Genomic DNA, 22,393 nt, shown 5'->3' on the forward strand with positions numbered 1-22,393 from the left:
GCAAAGCATGGAATGATGTCCTTTTGCTGTCTGACATGACGGAAAGTGAAAAAATTAACCAGGAAGAAAGAAATCCTAAGAATGGTTGAGAAAAGACCCCAGCAAAACATAAGGTTTTGAAGACTGAAGCAGAAGGCCAGTGGTGTCAGAGTAAGAAAAGACTGAAGATGGACTACACTTACAACAGAATGAAGCCCGACAGATGGAAGGCGTATCAAGGGCCGCCACCGGCGCAGACGGACTGACGGACTGGGAGCCTTTGCAGGACCTACATGATTACGTTTGGCCCAGGAGAGGGATGCAGAGGGACACAATGGTGAGGCCTTCGTTCTGCTGTGGCTAACCTGAGGCTGCGATGAGCATGGTGGTGAAGACAGCGAGGACGATGACGACTACATAAACATTAAAAAAGAACATACTTAGCCCACTTAAACTGGAAATAGCATCCCTGCAACTGCAGCAAATAGCAACTGCAAAAGTGTCCACTGTTGAGTATACTGTCTTTTAACTGCTCAAATCACACAGATAATAATCAAGGATGTGTTGAATTCATATGAGAAGATGAAAGAACACTGCAAAGACATTGTTCAAATCTGAGGTTTATAGTCAGACAAGTTAGAGGTTATTCACACCCAGGGAACTTCACAATATGAACACAAATTAACTGACTCGTTCAAGAGACAGTGTGTTGGAAAGTGAGAAGGGAGGGGATTTAAGCATCATTTAATGGAAGAAATAGTTAAGAACAGGGAAAGAATCAGTTTTGTCTACAGCTACAAAAGCTGTGAGCAGCAGTTCTTTGGTAATTTGGGAAAGCTAGATTGTGCTACTCTGGGATTTAAGATGAATCAAGTAACTATGTTAACAGAACCCAGAGTTTCTTTACTGTTCCATGTCTAACATAAAAGGGAAGCAAAGGAAAAGGGAAGCTTACCGTGGTGAGGTATGCAACTTCCTAAGTTTTTCACCTATTCTTCTAAAATAGCAGGCCAGTGGCAGTACTGCCATTAACACTCAGGATCCCTTTAGTATCCGTGGAAGCAGTAGGACTATGTTAAACCATTCAAATTGTTACTATTAGAAGAAAGACCATAGAAGTATTAAAAATGACTCTCAGCTCCAACTGACAAAGTTATAGTAAATATATTAAGACCAGAAAGGACCATTGTGATGATTTAGTTTTGATCTTCTGTCCCACACAGGCCACAGGACCAAACAAGTTCAAGTTTTGCTTGGATCAGAGCATACTCATAAAACAAAAACAAACATTCAAGCTTAACAATTTTTTTACTACTGAAAAAAATCAGAACAAATAAAAAATTCAATCAGTCCTGTCGATAGCTACAGAGACAGTAAGTAGCATATTCATACAGTTTACTAAAATTCATAATAAATGAAAATGCAACATTGTTAATGCAACCTGTTCAATGATGACATAACATGAACAATTGATTACATTATTCATCTGGCCACAATGCCAAACCAGGAGCTCATCTTCAGCATTTCATCCATTATTATCTTGAAATATAAAAAAATCTCAGTGTTATCTAGAGCCTTTCAGAGAACCCCTTGCCTTCTGTCAAGAAATGAAGTTCATCTTTTGTGCTAATTACACAGCTTTTACTTAGCCTCAGAAAAACACTCCTTTGTTTGAAGCTAATCTAAAGGGTGATCCAGATTGTCCTGTGTTGATGTCTTATGCTTTGCTTTACTATCTCTTGATCTTTTTCCACCGCTGTAGGTTTTGGGGTGTATTTTAATCACAGAATCATGGAATGGTTTGGATTGGAAGAGCCCACCTTAAAGATCATCTAGTTACAATTCCCACCGTGGGCAGGGACACCTTCCATTACACCAGGTTGCTCAGAGTCCCACCCAAACTGGCCTTGGACACTTCCAGGCATGAGTCATCCACAGCTTCTCTGGGCAACCTTTTCCATTGCCTCACTACCCTCGCAGTAAGGAATTTCTTCCTAATGTCAGTAATCTAAGCCCGCTGACTTTCAGTTTGAAGCCATTCCCCTTTGTCCTGTCACTACATGCCCTTGCATAGTTTCTCTCCAGCTCTCTTGCAGGCTCCCTTCAGGTACCTAGAAGGCTGCAATCCCACACCCTGCTATTGTCTTCCCTCTCACTGACAGACTGTTTAATAGCACAGGTCTTAGAACCAATCCCTGCAGAGACCCACAAGCTGACACAGTAACTTATCCTGACACCCAGCTTATCTGCCCTGATACCTGCCAGGTTAGGGCAGGCAGAATAGAAACTGCAGTTCCTTCAGGTATGTACCAAATTATGCATTCAATGGAATGACTCCAGTAGGGGCTGTGAAAACCAAGCATTAGACAGTTTCTCTGAAAAAAAATGAAACATTTTTACCCTTATTAGTCAAAATAAGTCACTGTAGTGCCAGTCAAAACTATTTATTTTTTTGTATTATTTATTATTTTTGAAGCAACTAATCTTAGTTCTCTTTTTTCTTTTTCCTGTCAAGAGTGGGACAATGAATTGGTTCTTTCTGCTCCTATATTGCTGACCTTAAACAAGGAGAATAAAGTTAGGAATTCTTTGTGAAGAGCAAGCATCAAGCACAGTAGAAACTGTAGAGCTCAAAGACAATCATGGAATGATACCAAGTCTCATAACCTGTCCAGAGAATGCAGTTTTCTACAGGTTTGTCACGGTTTGTTTTTTACCTTTAATTTCAAGCATTCTGATCCACCCCCTGCATTTCAGCAGCTCCTCATAAAAGAAGACAAAATTACAAAATCTCCAATCCAAAAATGGATATATGAATAAAAAGAAATTAAGCAATGACAATACTTCTACAAGACAGAAAGTCTTAGAAGAGTTTAATGGCTATTACAGTCTATCTGTACTACTGACTGGGATTTTTTCATATTCTTCACTTGAAGAGCTGATCTAAAATGAGACATTTTACATTTAGATAACGTATCAGATGGCTTTAGAAACAATTTATTCTCAGCTTGGTTAAGAAAATTTCGAAAGATGACTGCTGAAAGACTGCTTCTAGAATTCCTCATAGTCCACAGACCTCCCAATGGAAGGAAGAACCTATAAGATTAGAACCTGTTGTCAGGCAGAAATTTAAGAGCTTTGCTGACAAGACAGTTCATGATAAAAGGCAAGAGACACTTGTATGTTTTACAATTTTGTAAGCTGCTGCCATCATAACATCAGGATTAATAAGTCTTCCAAGAATCTGAATTCGAGTATCTTTTTTAGTGAGAAACAGTTAAAAAATGAAACCAAAAACCTTGCTGAGAGTATGATACTCTGATGCATTCCATTGACTGGAAGCTGTTAAACTGTATACTTTTGCTCTGAAAAATGCTATTTTTTTAGGACTCCTGTATAATTACTGTGAAACCATTTATAAGATTTTGAACAATACCGAATTGTTTAACAGTACAGGGATGACCAGAATATTGAAAGATTTTTTTTTTTAAGAGAGCTTTTTTTGGTTTTTTACCACAAGTCTATACTTGTACCATTCTTCTTTATTGCACTTATTTGTCTTCTGGCCAATATTACTCAAATAATGAGAAAATATCAAAAATACTCCTTGCCTGAATGTAACAAGACCAAGAAATACTTTAACTTTTCAAAACTGAATTTATACCATAGAATGCCATTTAGGGCGACTCATATCTCAGTACTTCTAGTTAGTAGTTGTCCTGATTTTTACTTCCATTCATTGAATCTTTTTATCCTTTATCTCCTGTACCAGTGGATCCCAAAGTCAGATCAACCAAGAGAACGAGAAACTTCTTTTCCATTGAAAATATACTTTTCCATCTGTAAGAGTGAAATGTCAGCAGAGTATATAGAAATTCTGGTAAAGCAAACTTAATACTGGATTGTGGCCAATAAACAAGGCTGTAATAACCAGAAAATTCTATACATTGTTTAAAAAATAAGCACAAATTAAGCTATGTGAACCAAAGCTGTTTTCAAATGAATATTAAAAAAATTAAATTAGAATAACAGAATTACATGTCAATATTACTATGAAATTAATGTTAAATACATATCTCCAAATAAAGAATACAGTCATACATTTCACATTTAATTTAAAATATGGAAGACAAATCCTAACTTGAGACACTCTAGTCAAACAAAATTTATTAACATCTAGAAACTGTAGAAAAGAGAGGATTAGTCTAACTTCACAAGAAGAAAAGATCACAGGAGCATATTCCTGTGCTGAAAACTATAACAGGTCAAATATCTGAAGCGGTAAAACAAAATAGAATTGAATGTTATTGTCATATAAACCAGTATGCACATCAAGCTAATTGTCTGAAATGCAAAAAAAAAAAAAAAAAAAAACAAACAAACAAACAAAAAAAAAACATTATAAAGCAGTTAAAAGTTTCATGGAGTAGGTTCAGAAAATATTCAGGCAATTACCATCTGCCTCAACCCAAAACTCACTCCTATATATAGCTGTTACTAAAATCTAAGATCTAAAAGGAATCACATACAAAGTTTGTCAGGCACCAACAGCTGTGCCTTGGAAATATCTAAAAGTGCCTAAGTTTGATAGTGCCAAGGAGCTCATGGGTTGGTTCACACCCAAACTTGTCAGGTTCTAGAAACAGGGATCTGTTTGCTAATCTAGTTTGTGGAACTCAATACAGCAAATTATTTCAGTCCATGTGTAATGCACTGAAGACCTGACAGCAGAAAAGAGCATCTGGTATTGCATGACCATTTCTAAAAAAAAGTACATATTATTGATTAACTTGCTAGTGGCTACAAAAATTCATCTATCTGGAAACGCAGGTTCAGAGCATCTTCACAGTGGAAAGTTCAAGCCCATGCTCTCTTCCTCTTTGGAAGCTTCCCCGCCCATCAGGTCACAACCTGTGCTGGGAGAGGGGCTTTTCTTCTTTCCTCCATTTGGAGGTTGTGCCACTGTGTAGAAAGAAATGCTGGCTGCACTGGGACAGAGATAAAATGAGCTTTAACTGCATAATAACATGTCTGGAAACTTGGGAAACAGAAGGAGATAGCATACTTTCAGTCCTGGACATTGTTTCATAGGCACTAGCCTGAGATCAGAGGCTCTGGCCCATACTCTGCATCTGCTCAGTTGCATTGTTCCATAAGCATGCAGGGACTCTTCCCAACATGCTGTTCATCATACAGCTCCCATACAGTAATCCCTGGAGCAGAGGTGGGAGAAGGTTGAAGCAACAATAAAATCTACAACTTTTCCAGCCAACTGGGCAATATAAGGGTTATTACAGCTTTAACATTATTCTTAGAGAGGGTGTACTTAGTATCTATCAATCACTTTTCCCCACCACCTTTTGAAGGTTTGTTTTTCTTAAATAATTGCTACTATTGAATTAAACACAATATTTAAGAGTCCGTATTACAGTTAAAACTAAGTGTTCTTCTTTCTAAGTCACTATCATTACTGGGTTTTTTACATGCAAATTAAATCTATGTATCATACTGTCTGAAAAAAATCCTCTTCCTCCTCTTTCCTTCACAAGTATTTTAAATTTTTCAACAGCATTTCAAGCCTATGTTGGTGGTGGTGGTGAAGTCTTGAGAGACATTAAGTTCCTTCAAGTTTTTATAAAAAAATAAGCAGCCAGACAGAAGAGAGTAGTCTGAAAAAGGAAGAATTTCACAGAGGCAGAAGATACTTCATGAGCTCATCTCCAACAATACACCACAGAATTTGCGTGAACTAGAGACACTGTGTGTATTTTGACTGCAAGAAAAGCTCATTGTAGATATTCCATACATGCAACAAAAGCCTGAACAACATGCAAATTCTTAGGAAGTTAAGATTCATAAACTCCAGTCCTCACAGACTTTACTTTGCCAACATTACAATTATCAACATCAATATGTATTGAGACTGAGATTACAGCCCAAACTGGCTACATCTGCTAACAGATCAACATCTGCACCAGTCAGTTTAGTTAGTCCTTCTGCAGCTGGTAAAAAAAAAATTTACACTGTTTGCCATTTAAGTTTAACCCATGATTAAGAATGGACAATATCCCAAGAGTATTATTTGCTAGACATACAGGTAAAGACAAGAAAAATGGTGAGATCAGAGCACCCCAAAAAAAATCTTTCTGAATTAGTGGTAATTTATCTCTCCCTGAAGATTTAAAATTAAGTTCTATGGTCTATGTTAGGCAAAAGTCAAGCTAGATTATCACAATGGTGACTTCTGTGATCGAAAAAAAGTGCAATCACAGAAAAAAAGAAAATTTCAAAGGTTAGGGAGCTCTGCAAAAGCTAAATTAACTGGATTTTTATTTATCAGATAGTTTTTCCCTCTCAAGACTATTTTTTCTGAAATAAATCGAACAGCACTGTTGCACACCAAATACTGTATTTTTGGAGTGCTTCCTTGAGAAAAGTCAGTTGATGCAACATCAATTCTCTGAGTAGTTTTAGCCCACTGTCTAGCTTTAGCCATATTGGTAAAATGTAGCAAGTCTTAAGAATTTAAATACTTTTCATTTTCTCCTTCCAAATTAGTGGTTAGATTAAAACAAAACAAAACAAACAAACAAAACAAAAAAAAAAACCTAGAAAAAAACCAAGAGAGAGCCAAATCATTTTCTCTTCTGCCTAAGGGCAAGAGGCTGACTCAGCCATCACCTGTCACACATGCATACCCTGCTGCTTGCTGTCTCTTACAGATAGTGCAAGAACAGCACAGATAGCATTATGGATTGGAGAGATGCAAAAAACCAAACAAACAAAAAAAGAAAACCAAACAAACTTATGGCAGTTGATTGGTAGAGATGTTGGGTGCAAAACTATAGAAACATTTTTTCACTTGTGTTATCTATTTCTTATAATCTTGTTATTTAAATCCATGGGTGGCTTTATGGGTGCGAATATCCTCTATAGTTATGTTTCATCCTAGGAATCAGAATTCTTCATGCAGATTTTATGGTTAAGCATAAGATCCAGAATAACAATTCTACTGTATTAATACCTTATTAGCAATTTGCTCAGTATAGAAAGCAGATTAATGCATGTCTCAAACACTAACACATTAGATAACACGGCAATGCAAAGAGTCACAGACTAACCAAGCACAATTTTCAAAATATTTCACATGATTCTAGTAAGCTCTTTTTTACACTTTTACTTGTAGACTATAAAAGAAAAAAAGCCATAGCTAAAATTTTAGGCAATTTCACCACCTTTACAGGAGAGATTATATGCTTATTCTCTAATGCTAAGTTAAAAATCATGTATGAAATAGTTGCATAATTGATTTTATATTGTCACAAGATGCAAGTGTTTCTTTAGAAGATTATGGATTATTCAGAAGAGACATCAAGGAATATGGGTGATTTAAGAAAAAAATCCCACCATATGCTCTTGGCAGGAGCAAAAGGGAAGCTCTTTATGTTTCTACTCTAACAATAAATTGTAATGCCCCAGGGAACCAGAGATCTTTGAAAGTTCAAGTTTTATAGCAGTTGGGAACAGAGTGCATTGATTCTACTTAGCTCTTGCCAATGTTAACGACTGTTACTGTGATCAAAGTCTAACTTTGTGCATTCCAAGCAAGATTATAGTTCTCCAGGCACATGAAACAAGTTTACAGAATACAGTTTGCAGTTATGTTTTGAGTTAAAGAAGAAATCAAGCTGTGGTAGTGTTTTTAGAGGCTGCCAACTTCAATCTATGTTAAAAATATTCCTGATCATACCCGTGAACAAAAAGTGTATCTGAGTAAACATCCTGATGATGTGCACCAGTATTTCAGCTTTTTGTGAACATCTGAGACATGTTCTTATTTGTGATTTTTGACTCTCTCAGTATAAACACCATTTTTGATTTCTTCAAAGGCTGATTTTTTTGTCAATATTTTGATAAAGGTCTAATGAGGTGAAAGAATGTTGTTTCCACTTGAAGTAGCAGCTCAGATGCTGCACCTCGGTCCATTCAATTCTGAGCCTCATTTCGCTCAATATACGGATCTAGTAGCCAAAGCTGTCACTTGGGAAATAGATGTACAATGTGTACTAAAACAATCCAAACAGGAGGAGTTACAGAACAAAGGCAGTGTCTTCTGTGCCCTCCCTTAATAGTTGATATATTTCATTCTGCAGTTCTGTTTTCTCCCATCTTCTCTTCTTAACAACTAATCTAAAACACTGTAGGTTAAACTTTGTTTAGATGGACATTCTCATCAGCCTCTAAGGAAGAGGAAAGAAAATAGACGAATGTAAGAGCTCTTAATTTTCTCCCAAGAATTTAGGTCATGAACAAAATCAAAAGCTCTTATTATTCTATAGCCAATATCCAACACAGGTCTTATTACTCTCTAACCAATAACCAGCACAGGTATTTCAAGTGGACATATCACTTTGTGTTTATTTGCCTTGATTGAAACATCATTTTGAGCCATGCTTTAGTAACACTTAAACAAGTGAACTTCCCAAAGACCTCAAATCACATTCTGTTAAGCAGTAATGCATAAATGTTGTTAAAACTCCCCTGTCCAAAATAACTTTTATCTCCATCACAAAAGTGGTTCCATATGCCACAAGTACCACACAACATAATAAAAAGTTCACTCTTTCACTTGTACTTTACATCAAAAAGTGATATGGAAAGCCATTGGCAGCAGTTGGTGATGCCTTGATGCTTCACCAACAGCCTGCCAATCACTTAACAGAACAATTATTTGAGTATTTGCTGTTCACAAAAGCTGATCTAAGTCTAGTCTGTTAAACTTTCTTCTCTCTTCCCAGGAATGTGCCTGTAACCCCTCTGTGCCAGCATTAGCTCCTACAAGGCTACAGGATCAGCTGTTTCAGGAAGCTGTTCGGGAAGCCCATGAAGATACCGTAGGAAATCTGCCAATCCAGAACAATTTTAACAGCCACAGATCCACAAAGCTGGCTAAAACTTCAGATAGTATTACCAAAATAGCATTTTAACAGGAGTTAAACATGTCAAAGCCTTGAGAAATGCAGAAATTGAATATGAATTATTCTCCAGATCTAATTCCTTGCCCAAAGGCAAATTAATCTTTTTAAGATTTCTGTGGCATAGCTTGCCATTTTCCTTACAGTAAAATTGAGCTATAATGAAGCACAGTTGCAAAAGTACTGGATATAGATGCCAGTAATATAAGAGCAGAACAAAAGTATCTTCTACTCACATTATTATATTCACATATTAAACAGGTCATTTATTTCATGAATCTGTACAGATAATATTTTATACCTGGAATAACTTCCCTGAAGTATGAAATTGTTTAATTGAGCTAAACAATTTCTACTGGCTTATTTCTACACAAAGTGTGCTTTTGCATTTTCCTCCTCTCCTAGTCTCCCAGGCAACTATATAGTAACTTTAATGAAAATACGGGGGTAGGATACTAAGTAAGTTTCTTCCCCAACTCCAAATTCAAAATTTATTTACTCTGCAAAAGACTCTCTAGCTGGAAGTCTCCCTCATTTAATAACATGTTTTCCTGTTTTCAAAAAATGTTCCCCTCAGATTTTCTGATCTATTACTTGCAAACAGTACAATTGTTTTGAAAGTAAGGAATAGAAGGTAGCAATACAAAAAAAAAAGTTAGATATGAACCTCAGGCTGGTCACTGCTATAAATTGGTATTTTTCCTCCCTCAGATATTGCCATAACTTAGTTTTTATTGATAACGGTTGATTAGACAGCTAATGAAGATCCACAAATTGTCTATCATTTTAATATTTTTGAAGGGTTGTGGTTTTTCAAAGGGAGAGGGTGGTTTTGGTTTCTTGTATGAGGGTACCAGAAATGTTTAGGTGTGTGGCAGTACAGGGTTTCAAAGCCTAAGAACTGCTCAAGGAGGCATCAGAAGAACAAGAAGGAAAAAATTCCCAAATGCAAAATAAAAGGGAAAACTCAAAGGCAGCTCAGCACAAAGCAATAAAATAAGGATCAGATTAAAAGCATGTACAGTTCTGCAAAGAAAGAGGTTCTATTTTCCACATATTAGGACATCCTAGATATTATAAATAGAAGTGTATGCTCAGCAGAAGACTCATGGAAGAATAAAGAGGATCTTGAGTATCTGGCACCAATGCTACCCTCAATGCTATCTGCAGTTCAGGAGCTGTCACATGGATCTATGAAGCTTTAAGGTAAAGACCCTGATCCTTTATTTTTTGGCAGCTTTGGATATGAAATACCTATCATTTGAGAAGGTATAAGCTTCATCATCTTAAACTTCAACAGAAATACTGTTACAGGAATCTTGCATTAATTGCTCTCATTATGGTACTTGAACACGCGACCAGAATCAAACCGCCCTTGAGGCCAACAAGAAACTTTGTCTGTGGAACCATTCCCAGATCTTACTGCTTGCTACCAAAGTCATTTTAAACAGACCTACATTTTTTACACAGGAGTATCCATTAAAAAGTACCCGTAAGACTGCTTTAGCTATTCATTTGCTCTACTATAGCAATAAAGTGAGACATGGAGCCACACAATCCAGAAGTATTAAGAGAACCAGGTCCAAAACCTGGCCTGAAAGATTATGTGCAAATTTACAACCCTTTTAATTAGCACACTTGAAATGAATTATCAAAATGAAAACTGCTTAACAGTTCTTAAAAGTATAATCTCCTTGAAAGAAAAAAAATCTCTTTTTATTTTTAAGAAAAGTAGGGAGGCTTTTTAATAAACAAATTAATCCCAGCTATCAAACTTGGAAAGACTGTTAAAGCCCCCATCAAGGCAGAACATTCTACAGTTTTCAGCTTCAATCCACTTGCTTAGCAATTCATCCTCATGTTCAGCCAAATAGATCCTACAGCAATGATACATCCCAGCAGCAAACTGATCACTGTCAATTCCAGCAGTTACCATCAAGAATCTAGAAGCCAGCTACAAGTAATAGCCTGCCAAGTGTGGGGTTTTTTCTCCCCCGAGAAGAACTCTTTAAAACATACAAAATTTAGGAGAAAAAAAAATCTGATTACAGATTATACTAAGAAACAAATCCCACCCACCAGACAAGATGACAGAATACACAGATACTAGGAAGAGTGTATAGATTTATGCTATTATTTCTGACTTTTATTTCTAGCTAGACTTGCTTTATTTTGAGGTTTTAAATACTTACACACATGAAACGAAAAACAGCAGCAAATGCATATTGTAAAAACTGAGTAGCCACTGACATTATAAGAAAAGTTTGTGAAGACACAGTAAGAGTGTCAAAGGCAATCGACTAATAAAGACTTTAGTCAGAAGTATTAAAGACTGAATCCTAAAATATCTGAAATATCAGAACCCAGAAAAAAACCAAAACCAAACCCACCAAAAACAGTACTATCAAAAAAGAACCCATCTGTACTCTGTGCTATTTGTAAGCCTTCTGCAGCTCATGATTCCAGAAAATTTAACTTTATCTTGATTGTATGATGGCGTGTTTTGCATGGTGGAAGGGAACATCCTTCCTTCCTAAACAATCAGTGGAATTGACTGCTATCCATCCCACTTTTGAAAATTATTCTGTCTAACACAATTAGTTTAAGCAAGACTTTCCAAAAATGTGAGTGGACAGTAGTATGTAACACCCATCTAAGGGACAGAACTACTCACAGAGCAGGCTTTTCTCATGAAGAATACAAGCCAAGTTAATAATCCTAAGAAAAAGTAGGCCTGCATATTTTCTTAATCTTTAAATCTGTAAGAGACCTAGAAAGGACTTTCTGTTCACAAAGCACTAATTATACAGCACTTACTATCATCAAGCAACCAAGTAAGCTACTTTATTCAAAGGAAAGATTTCTATGCAACATGCCTTGGCTATTTGGACACGGAGTTGAGTGCATGGAGGTCAAAAACTCCAGTCACAGGAGGGCAACCATGTTCCTTTCCAGTGCTCTAGAAGGAACTTTAATTCTCAGGAAAATAATCGTAACAAGCAATGGATATACAGGAGGAATAGGATTCTTTCTTTTCTTTCTTTCTTTCTCAGGACAAGCCAACAAGCGCTTATGACCTGCATATGGTAACTTCAGCATCTCAAACATCATGCTTTTATCAGTTCCTTCAACCACTATGTGGAAAGTACACAGTTACATTTAAAATGTACCCATGGAAGGAAGAAGAAATTAACTCACTTCAACTCTCAGTTACACTCATGTTTCCTATTTTGTTTCACTTTAAAAGAATTTTACTTTAAAGTAAAGCAAGTCCTCAGGTACCAATGAAGGGGGAGGCCTTGCTGCCTTGTTTAACTCCCATCTGGTAGGACAGGATTTCCAGGCAATTTGATGTTCCAGTAACAAAACTTGTTTATTTCTTCCCTCCTTGGTTGATGGATGAGAACTATTCTGAAAAAATGATCCTGAGAAATGTATTCAGTCTTTGTACTATTTCAACTTTGGAAACAAAAAGACAGGAAAAAGTTATTTCACCAGTCAAAAAAATATCCATATTGAATTACTTACAGATAGAGTTATACAAAATGGAATAATTAATATTTGGCCAGGAAACTAGCTATTCAATGTCTGTGTTTAGGCATGGTTGCTAAGACAATCTTGTAATTTTTTATTATGAAAAAAAGTCTTCATCTTTCCACACAATTATCAATCTTTTGTATTGTGGTTATCTTGATCAGGAAACAAATTAATTAGTGGAAGTTCAAGAAGTTAACTGTCCATTATTAGGAGATTCCATCCTCACTTAGGTGCTTCCTGAATCGTCATGAAGACTCTCAAAACACACAGCCCTTGCCTTTTCTTTCCCAATCATTCCATAATATCTGCCAGAAGAATGCAGAGACAGATCGTTCCTTACAGGAACCTCACAGTACATCAAAATAACTAATGAAGTTTCTCTTTCAAGGATCTTAGGAAAAGATTCAGTCTTCAGCAATTTGTTGGAATAATAACTCTTTCTGAGCTGGCCAAGAATATCTAGAAATGGATTCATTTGGAAAAAAACCAAACCAAAACAAAACCAGACCAGATTTTTTGAGTCTCTTACTTAGAAAAGGAAAAAACACAAATTTGTTTTGATGCTTCTTCTTGAAATATAGAACCTTGACTGATTTAGGGAATGAGGAAAGAGCGAGTGGTGTGTTTTTTAAAAGAAAATACTACCAAGGAAGTTGAGTATCTATAACAGAAATAGTTAAACCAATTCTCATCATTTCCATTTCCAGACAGGGCAAGAGAGAGCAGAAAGGACTGCTTTGCTTTCTCCTATATTGTATAGAAGACACTGCACAAAAAAAGAAAATGTCACCTACTGCACTTAATAAAAGAGAGAATGGATGAGTCAGTGGAGCCACAGCCAAACACAGAAGTGTTTCTCTTTTTGCCAAATAAAGCAGTGCCAGCAACAATTCAATCAGTTTTTTGTAGAACAGATACTGAAGTCTAAAGTGGAAAGATGGGAAACTGACTTATTATGACTGAAGCAGAAAAATCAGTTGAATGTTCAAAGTTTATGATTAATTCAGATTTTTTTTCCCATATCACACAATCTGTTGGGGCATAAATGCTTATAAATGTACACATGAGCGAGAATTTATCTGAATTTGTATTGTATACAAACAGCACACACCCAGCTGCAAACCAACTATTGGACTATTTCTTTTCCTCAATTATAACTTTTCAAACTCTCATAAAATGTTCATTACACTTGTCTAGTTACTATGAATCTTACTGTCTTACCTACAAATGTGCAACATCAAAACCTCAAGTTTCTGTTATTGTCTATTTTGCTCTGAAATGAAGTTTAGAAAGATTGTTCATGTTCAATAAGAGCTGAAAAAACCTAATGCAAAAAACCCTGGCCACCAAACCCACAAATAAACAAACAAAAAGCCCCCAAGCTTCAAGTTTGGCTTCCCCTGCAGCAATGCCACTTAATTTTGGACCAATGACACAATACTGAAAACCAAGCAATAATCTCAATTTCACTGTAAACCTTTAATATATGATTGTTTTCATGTCAATTATATGCAACTCAAAGTAGATATAAACAAAGATATTTTTAAAAAATTGATACCTCAGTCTGACCTTCATGGGCACTGGATTCATGAGTGACACGAATAGCCTAAAATTAAAATATATTTCAATCAGACTTTTAATGACAGATTTTCAGTGTTGTTAGAACCATTTTTGCACTTCATTTTATCAATTGCATAGATGTAACTATTTTTGTTCAGTGCTTACAATAAATGTAAAAGATAATAAACAAATAATCTCCACCTCCAAGGATCTCAGAATACCACTACTTCAGTTTCATAACTGCCAATCCAGGTCAAATATCTGAGAGTTTGTAATGGCACTTTTGCGCACAGAAAACACTACAAGCATTTTTTAATCTATCATTTTAAGCAGAAAAAATAATTTAATTAGAAGCTCTGATCAGTAATTTTATGTCTAACATTTCCATAGAAAATGTCAAAAATCTCTGCTGTTTCTGTTTGTTACTACTTCTTTTAGCCAGATGTTAGCACTCATTTTCCTGAGGGCTTCAAACTATGCTAAAAGTGAACTCTGACTTGAAAATCATCAAGGTTTTCATTTTGAGAGAGGACCATCATTACCATCAGGAGCAACAGCACTGTTCTCCATCCACCACTGGCCAGATGTTTCTGCCACATCCTTTCCAACAGCACTAATGATGTGGCTAACCACATTATCAGCTAGCTCATCTCATGGTAGGAGAAGGAGGTCATATTTCAGCCAAATCAGCTCTTTGTGTGCCTCAACTACTACAGGCATGGAGATATGACTAGAAGGCATATATTAAGAGGCAGCAAAAGGACTACCCTTTCAGCAACAGCCCCAGTTCAGCTTAAATTGACCATTAAACTACATCCTGAACCCACAAAAAAAAAAAAAAAAAAAGATTATACACACATTTCTCATGCATTTCAAAGTCATTTTAAACTAAGCCAGGGAATTAATATGGATGAGAACATTGACAAAATCCATTCTGCTGACTGAGCTATGGGCAGGCAGGAATACACTAAAATACCAAAGCAGAGTTTCCTTTGTAGCAACTGTCTGATCACAAGCTCAATGTAAAAACAAATTTGTTTAGGTGCTTCACCAAGTCAACCCCCAAGGACAGTACCTGCTCATGCAAGTAATTCTTTTTTAAAACATCATTTTAAATAGAAGTAAAAACACATGATACTAACTTCATAAGTTTCTAGGTATTTGGCCCTCTCTTCAGGAGTCATAGATAATGAATCTTCTAGGAACTTTTTCAGTGAAGAATTAGTTTCTTAAAAAAATTTGAAAAATAAATAGTTAGTGTCATGTTTTAATTCCAACATCATTCACAGCTTACAGAATCCAACAAAAGATCAGAAGATAGAATTGCACTGTATTTTTAAGATGGTGGCTGACTGCAAAGTTAACTGCTGTCTGCTGCACTTTGCAATGTTTCAAGTGCTTTAGTTCATAAATTAGTATAAAATATTAATTTTGTAATTACAGGTAACAATGCACACCTTTAGCCTTTATGAATGGTTATACTTAGAGAAAATAGTATAAAACATACCCTTCCCTCCATGGCTTCCCACAGTTGAGGAAAAAACAGGAAAAGCCAACAAAAACCAAGGGAAAAAAATCTTACCAAAGTTCATTTTATCTCTGTTGTTTGCAATAGCATGAATTAGCCCAATTGTTCCACAAGCATTGTTAATGGTCTGCTTCATGAAATACACTGATGATTTGACATCTTGTCCCTTGGCTTTTATCCTCTCTTCTTCTTCTGTTCTGAAGGTTTCATACTAGAAGGAAAGTTAAAGACATTTCACAAACAGTACAATAAGCTACATAATTCAAGACAAAACAATTTATAAACCACAACAGCTAATTAATACTGCCATTTGAAATGTTTAACACATGAAGGTGAACTTACCTGAACTGCTCTATACTGTTTCTTAACCCAATGCCTTCACACTTGAAACATCATTTTGAATATGTGTTATCTAACATAACTTCAAAATTTTTCAAAGTATTTCCTTGATCTGAGCTCATGTCACCATCTCTCTTCACTGCAACTAAAGGCCTTTTAAAGACACAGGTGTCAAAGAGCTATCAAGAAAACCATAATACTTCAGTTGATTAATCATCATGAAGCATTCTTTAAAAATTCCAATGTTACATTTCATTTTTCCCAGGAGTATAAAATAAGATCTATATAACAGCCAAGGCCCTAAAATAGACCCTTTTAAGCCATATTCATAAAGTAAACTTTAATTTTCTGTAGCAAAAAGAGAATTTGCTTTGACTGAACAATGTAAAGTACTTGTTTTATACAGGTCATATTTGACTAAATCTGTTATACTATGCAATAGTGTGTTGGTTTTGTGGGGTTTTTTTTGTTGCTGGCTGTGATTTGTTGGTTCTTTTGAGAGGGGGGTCATGTGGTTTTTTTACTGGATTTGGTTGAAGTTTTTGTTTCTTTTCTTTCTTTAAATTTTAATTTCAAAGAGAAAAAGAAAGAAAGAAATCCACAAATGCTCCAGACAGTCCTTCCTCCTTTTTGTTTTTTATTAGGTATTTTTGCAGACAAAAAAAAAAAAATCTGAAGTAGATGGGTTTTTTATACAAGTATGATGAAAGTAAAGGATGAATGCAAAATGTTATCAAGGAACTCTTCTTGCAAACTCCTGAGAAATTTCCCTTGGGCTCTCTGTACTGTCAGCAACAAACAAAACCAAAAAGCTTTTCCAGCATCATACTCCACACTTGCACGTTTTCCCAAGGTTCTGAATAGGCTAAGTAATAGCAAGAGCATTATCAACTGTTTTAATTTGGTTTGTCCACAAGCTAACAAAAACCAGCCTTAATTGAGATAAAAATTTCATAGAGTTTAATTGGACCAAGCGTTCAGACTAGAGATGAACAATACAGCTACCATTCATTCCCTCCCAACCAAAATAAAATCCACAGCAAAAATAAATATATAAATGGTGAGAATACCAGAAATACAGTTTTGAGCAAGGGTTAGATGAGATCACCTCAAGAGGTTCCTCCTAACCTAAGCTATATCCCATAATTTATATTAATTTAGATCTATTCATTCATTAGGCCCAAAATGGCCAAGACCCACAATATTCACTTTGTCTACAAACTGCTATGCAGACTAAGAAACCCATTGACCTTTAAAGTGGACAACAATCTTACAATTATCTGTATGCTAACAAGAGTAGCCTGCTCTAAAAGCAAGTTCAAGGAAACTGATATACAGGAACCACAAAACAACTGAACTTCCAGACAGAAGAACAGACACATGTGAGAGAAGTGTTTACAAAGGCAGCAAAACTAATAGGCACTTTCATAAATGTAGACACAGCCAAGAAACAAAATAAATCATAAATTAAATAAAAGTGTAATTGTACCGGCCGTTTTGAAAGGAAGGCTGAGGAAGGAAGAACTACTCAAGAAATACAAAATAATGCTCAAGGGTCTTGTGGAGTTCACACTGACCAACAAGAGCTTCAAAACATCAGGGCCTCTCATGGAACATTCATCCTTCACACAGCCAGGCTAAACAGTTGATAGAAACACTTGTGCCCTTATGTTTCAGAAGGATTAACATGCTGAACACTTGGCTGATTCTCAGATCTGACTGACTGATGCAACAGAGCATACCTTGTTTCTCTGGTTTTGTCTGTCATATGTTTCTTTAGGATGAAATCAGATACACTTCTGTAACAAGAGCAAGGTTGTTCTTTCCCATGGGATAATGCTCCCATATCATGATCCAAAAAAAGAGTTGCAGGAAGTCAAAAGAAAAGTGACAGTCACGAAAGAAGCTCAGACCTGTAGCTCAAACAGCCAGACAGAAATGACAGTGCAGAAAACAATGCCTTAAAGGTGAAAGAAAGGACGTTTCCTGAAGACAGGTGAGTTGAAAGTTTGGTAAAGCTCAAAACTACCAAGGTGCTGAAATCAAGCTTGAAAAGTACTGCCTGCATAGCTGCTTTGGCGAAACTGAGAATACAGAGGTTTACAGGACATAATGTATAGGAAGGCTCACCTGTCACTCCTCTTTTTTTAACCACCTTTTGTTGTAGAAGTCAAGCTTCAATAGCTAAGTGATTTGTCTTTATAAGCTACATATTCTTTCTGAGAGACATATTTAAAGAATGAATTGTGGACAGATTCACTTCAACCTTTTTGGCTGACCTTATCACAATCATGTAATACTGTAATAAATTGAAAGATCCATATGAATCACATAAAAAGCATGTGATGACACAAAATAAGCACATTCAAGGTTTAACCAAAGCAAGTTCTTCAAAGTCCAACATAGTGAAAGACAGGGTAGAAATTGTCTTTCATCTTAATATGTCCCATCTGTCCAAGAAATGAAAGCCACATCAATAGTGATGACTGAACTGGAAGTGGATTGAAGTGGATTGAAGTTTGAAGGATTGTCAGTGTAACAGGACAAAAACTCAAAAAGAAGTTGCATATTGTCCTACACCCTATTTCTTATTTTCCTTATCTATTGGAGCTTTCTGCTAAAATTAGACAATTGAGCCATTTCACAGTGTTTATTATAAAAAAATACCTTAAATTGCCTGTAATAGAAAAGTGTGAGGTATATTTCTCTGTGCTTCTACATTGGCTTCTCCCATTCTGATTTGAAAAGAAATCAGAAGTATACATGGAAGGTTATCAAAAGAAGATTCTGAAAGAAGAATTTTTTTGTGTTATTTTTAATGAAGAAGTCTCTTCAACACAGCTTGAGTCTCATCTTGATTCTAATATGACACCAAAGTACAAGATTCAAACTTTCATTTGCATTTCACTTGTGATAAAAGCAATTAAACTGATTATTAAATAAACATTTACCTTTTCTGTTATTGGAAAAAGAAGTAATACTGCACATACAGGTCTTGGCACCATGCTAAGCAGTTCCGGTTCCATACCATAAACATCTACAAACTGCCAGTCAGGATGTATACCCAACTGCTTCAGGAACTGGAAAAGAAAAAAAAAAAAAAGCATAATATTAAAAAAGTACACTCAAACACCTATCTTTTCAGAAGCATAAAAGAGTATCCACAATGCAAAATACATTAAAACAACACATGGTTTCTAAAATTTAAAGTGAATAAAAGAGATACAATTTTTAATAAATAAGGCTGAATAAATCACACATGAACATACACAAAATCTTCACGTTTTATGTATTTAAATAGTCTTTATGGAAGGAAGTGGAAACACTCCCAACACTATTTACTGAAGCATTAAAGCATTTCAACCATTTTAAAAGGTTCTGTCACAAAACAGAAGAGTACTGAATATTCATGTTAAATAGAAATCATCAGAGCCATCAGAGCACATATGAACAAACTTATGGTATTATTTGATTCCATATGGTATTATTTGACTCCGTGACTTCAGAATACCTGGCACCAGTGCTCATATTGGAGCTTCTACAAGCAAAAAGACATTAGGAGCATTTCAGTAGGTGTACCTTTTACAAGAAAAAATCCCTTCAAACTATGATGGAGTAATATATTTTGAAGATTGGATGCTCACTTTTTAATTGGATATTCTTGCACTCAAGTAAACTAGGCATCACAACAGCTGCAGAATTAATAACTACAGAGATGATCTAAGACAATTTGAAATCTTTTCATTGTCAGTCTGGAAGAACCTAACTGAATTCAGGAACTGTTGTTAGTATATGCACACAGAGACCATTCACAATTATTTATATGAAAAAACTAATTGTACACTGTGGCATACACAGATCTTTGAACAAAAGGGAAAAGGGGAAGTGTTAGGTATTTCATAACTGATGAAACAGAAGATGGTATTTTGAACTTTTATTATAACTTTCTACATTGTGAAGATAATCACCACTTTGTGAATAGCAAAAAAAAAAAAAAAAAAAAAAAAAGGAAAATTCAGAGGAGAAGAGACTACATGTATGGGTACATTAAAACATTAATTGCACTTAGAGTACTTCTCTTAATAATCCAGCCATTAATCTATCATTTTTATTGCAGGAAAAGTAACACAACTGAAAATTTTCCATTCCAATATCATTTGATATTTTGCCATATTACATAAAATAAGGGTACAAATGCCCCCCCCCAAAAAAAAAAAAAAAACCAACAAAAAACCAAAGCCAACACTCACCGAAAAAAAGACCCCACAAACCAGAAAAGAAAATGATAATGGATGGCATTAAGTTACTGGAAAAATAAGTGATTTAGATTCTCTTATCCTTTTCTAAACCACTGAGGAAAAAAAAAACACCAAGCAACAACTAACAAAAATAAAACCAACCCCTTTAAACCCCAAGCCAACCAAATGCTAACTAAACCCAAGAATGGTTTACTCAAACGCCTGAATTAAGAATTTAAGGGAACTAAAACTCCATGGATAGAGGGCACCTTTCATTATTCATGTTACCATACCACCTAAAAACTTTACACTCTGAGAAAATTTAACTTCCAGTAAACAATGAGAGTGACAATGACAAATAATGCTCAGCACTACAGAGAACAGCAAGAGCATAGGCTTAGTATGACAAGCAGTGATCTTAACACACAACCAGGCTAACAGCTCTACTGTAGAATAATAAATCAAAATAGGCAAAGAAGACATCTCTCTGTGCATCAAGAGGGTTTCATTCAGGCCTGAAAAAAGGATAGAAATATTCTTCTGAAAATTATTATAAGTAGATTTTAAAAACTGTGCAGCATAAGTCTCTGTGTAAGAAAGAGTGACAGATGGGTAACAGATGAACAATAGATGGCAGGATAGGAAGACAAAGTCATTCCTGTTTTAGGACAGCAGGAAGTTCAGTATGCTTTTTATATAACATCACTGTCTAAAAATGTGAGAGATCTCTGCTGTTTTCCTTTCCAATTATTTAGGGATTATTCAAGCAATTTTATTCTACAAATACCTACTAAAACCTATACAGTTACAGTTCTTTGAGGGCTCACCCATTTTCAGCTGTTCACCTTCTCTTAACTTACTGATACTATGTAGGCAAGGTAACATAAAATAGCAGCTTCATATTTCCCTAGATCTGCAGGAGAGAGTATCAGAATCTTCTTCTCAGAAACTGCTTATCACACCACTAAAAATTCCTAATTTATAGGTCTTTGAGCTTTTACCTTAGAAAAGGAAAAAAAAAAAAAAAAGAAAAATACCTGGCTATATAGAAATCTTGGAGGAGCTCAGGAATAACACCAGCAGCACAAAAAAACCCCCCCACACGTCTGTATCTAGTATTCACTTTTTCACTTTATTTTTACAGACAGTTGAAATAGTTTTGGTTGTCTTTTTGCTTCTTGTCTTAAAAGACCTTGCTGAAAAACATTTCCTGGTTTTTCACTGGTCCAGCTACCCAGTAGAAAAAAAAGCCACTTTAGAAACTTCTTTACATCCCTCATCCTTATCTGCACTTCCTATGAATTTGTTCTTTTTGCCCCAGGATTCCAGAAGGCCCTTCTTTCTCACCTGACTGCTACTGTTTATAACTAGTTAAGGGAAAGCACAGAGAAGAGAGACAGACTCATTTTAGCAGCACACAGTAAAGCAACGAGAAACAAGAGCCTGAAACAGGGGAAATTTGACCTTGATAGGGAAGGCATTTAAAAATAAATTTTAAAAATAACAAACATAGTAAAACACTAGCACACACTGTCCAGGAGGCTGTGGAGTTTGTGTCCTGAGAAATTCAGAACTTGACTGGTTGCTGAGCAACTTGTTTTGAACAGAACATGGTTCTCTTCAAAAGCCCCTTCTAGCCTATCCCATTCTATTCTAAATGATCACAAACTGTAAATCTGTATGTCTAAATGTTGGTTAACAGCAAAAACATTACAACGGACACTTTGAGGCACTTTACCTACACAGCATGTGGCATAAGCTATTCTGCTTTCATTGCTGGTACCACTACTTCAGCCTACTAACTGTTAGGCATTGAAAAAAGCACAGAGCAGTTATCTTTAGCATGAGTTTAAAATCCTACTTCTGCCAACACAGTTACAGAGCCACTAGGAAAATTTGATCTATCAGGTTTATGGAGATGCAGAAAGGGTAAGTGGTATAAGACAAAGAAAGGGTGAAATTTACTATAAACTTATGTAGTAAATGCACAAATGAAATATTGTCAAAGCAGCAATGTGCTTTTCTACTCTCACATGCATGTAAAAATTAAATGAGGACAAAAACTGAAACAAAATAGAAGTTTGAAATTAAAGTTGGACAACATCTGCAAATAGTTCAGGAATGTCATGTTTTAAATACTAAGGCTTTGTACTCAAGACCTGGATTTTTCCACATTTTACTGTGGTATTTATATAAAAGTCAGAACCATGAAAACATAAAACTGACAAAATGCACAA

The 22,393-nt window shown here is 35.6% G+C and overlaps 1 protein-coding gene across 1 annotated transcript in view; it reads right to left on the bottom strand.

Annotated features, from left to right (window-relative positions):
• UCHL3 (ubiquitin C-terminal hydrolase L3) overlaps positions 1-22,393 on the bottom strand; it is a 40,550-nt gene that overhangs the window by 12,366 nt on the left and 5,791 nt on the right. The window contains exons 3-6 of the mRNA XM_083883412.1: positions 18,870-18,998; positions 15,634-15,790; positions 15,194-15,279; positions 14,050-14,097 (exon numbers count right to left, since the gene is read on the bottom strand). Of these exons, the coding sequence (XP_083739538.1) occupies positions 14,050-14,097; positions 15,194-15,279; positions 15,634-15,790; positions 18,870-18,998 (420 nt within the window). The remainder of the gene's footprint in view (positions 1-14,049; positions 14,098-15,193; positions 15,280-15,633; positions 15,791-18,869; positions 18,999-22,393) is intronic.

The sequence above is a fragment of the Zosterops lateralis genome (assembly GCF_965231275.1).
Source record: "Zosterops lateralis genome assembly, chromosome: 2".
NCBI classification, from domain to species: domain Eukaryota; kingdom Metazoa; phylum Chordata; class Aves; order Passeriformes; family Zosteropidae; genus Zosterops; species Zosterops lateralis.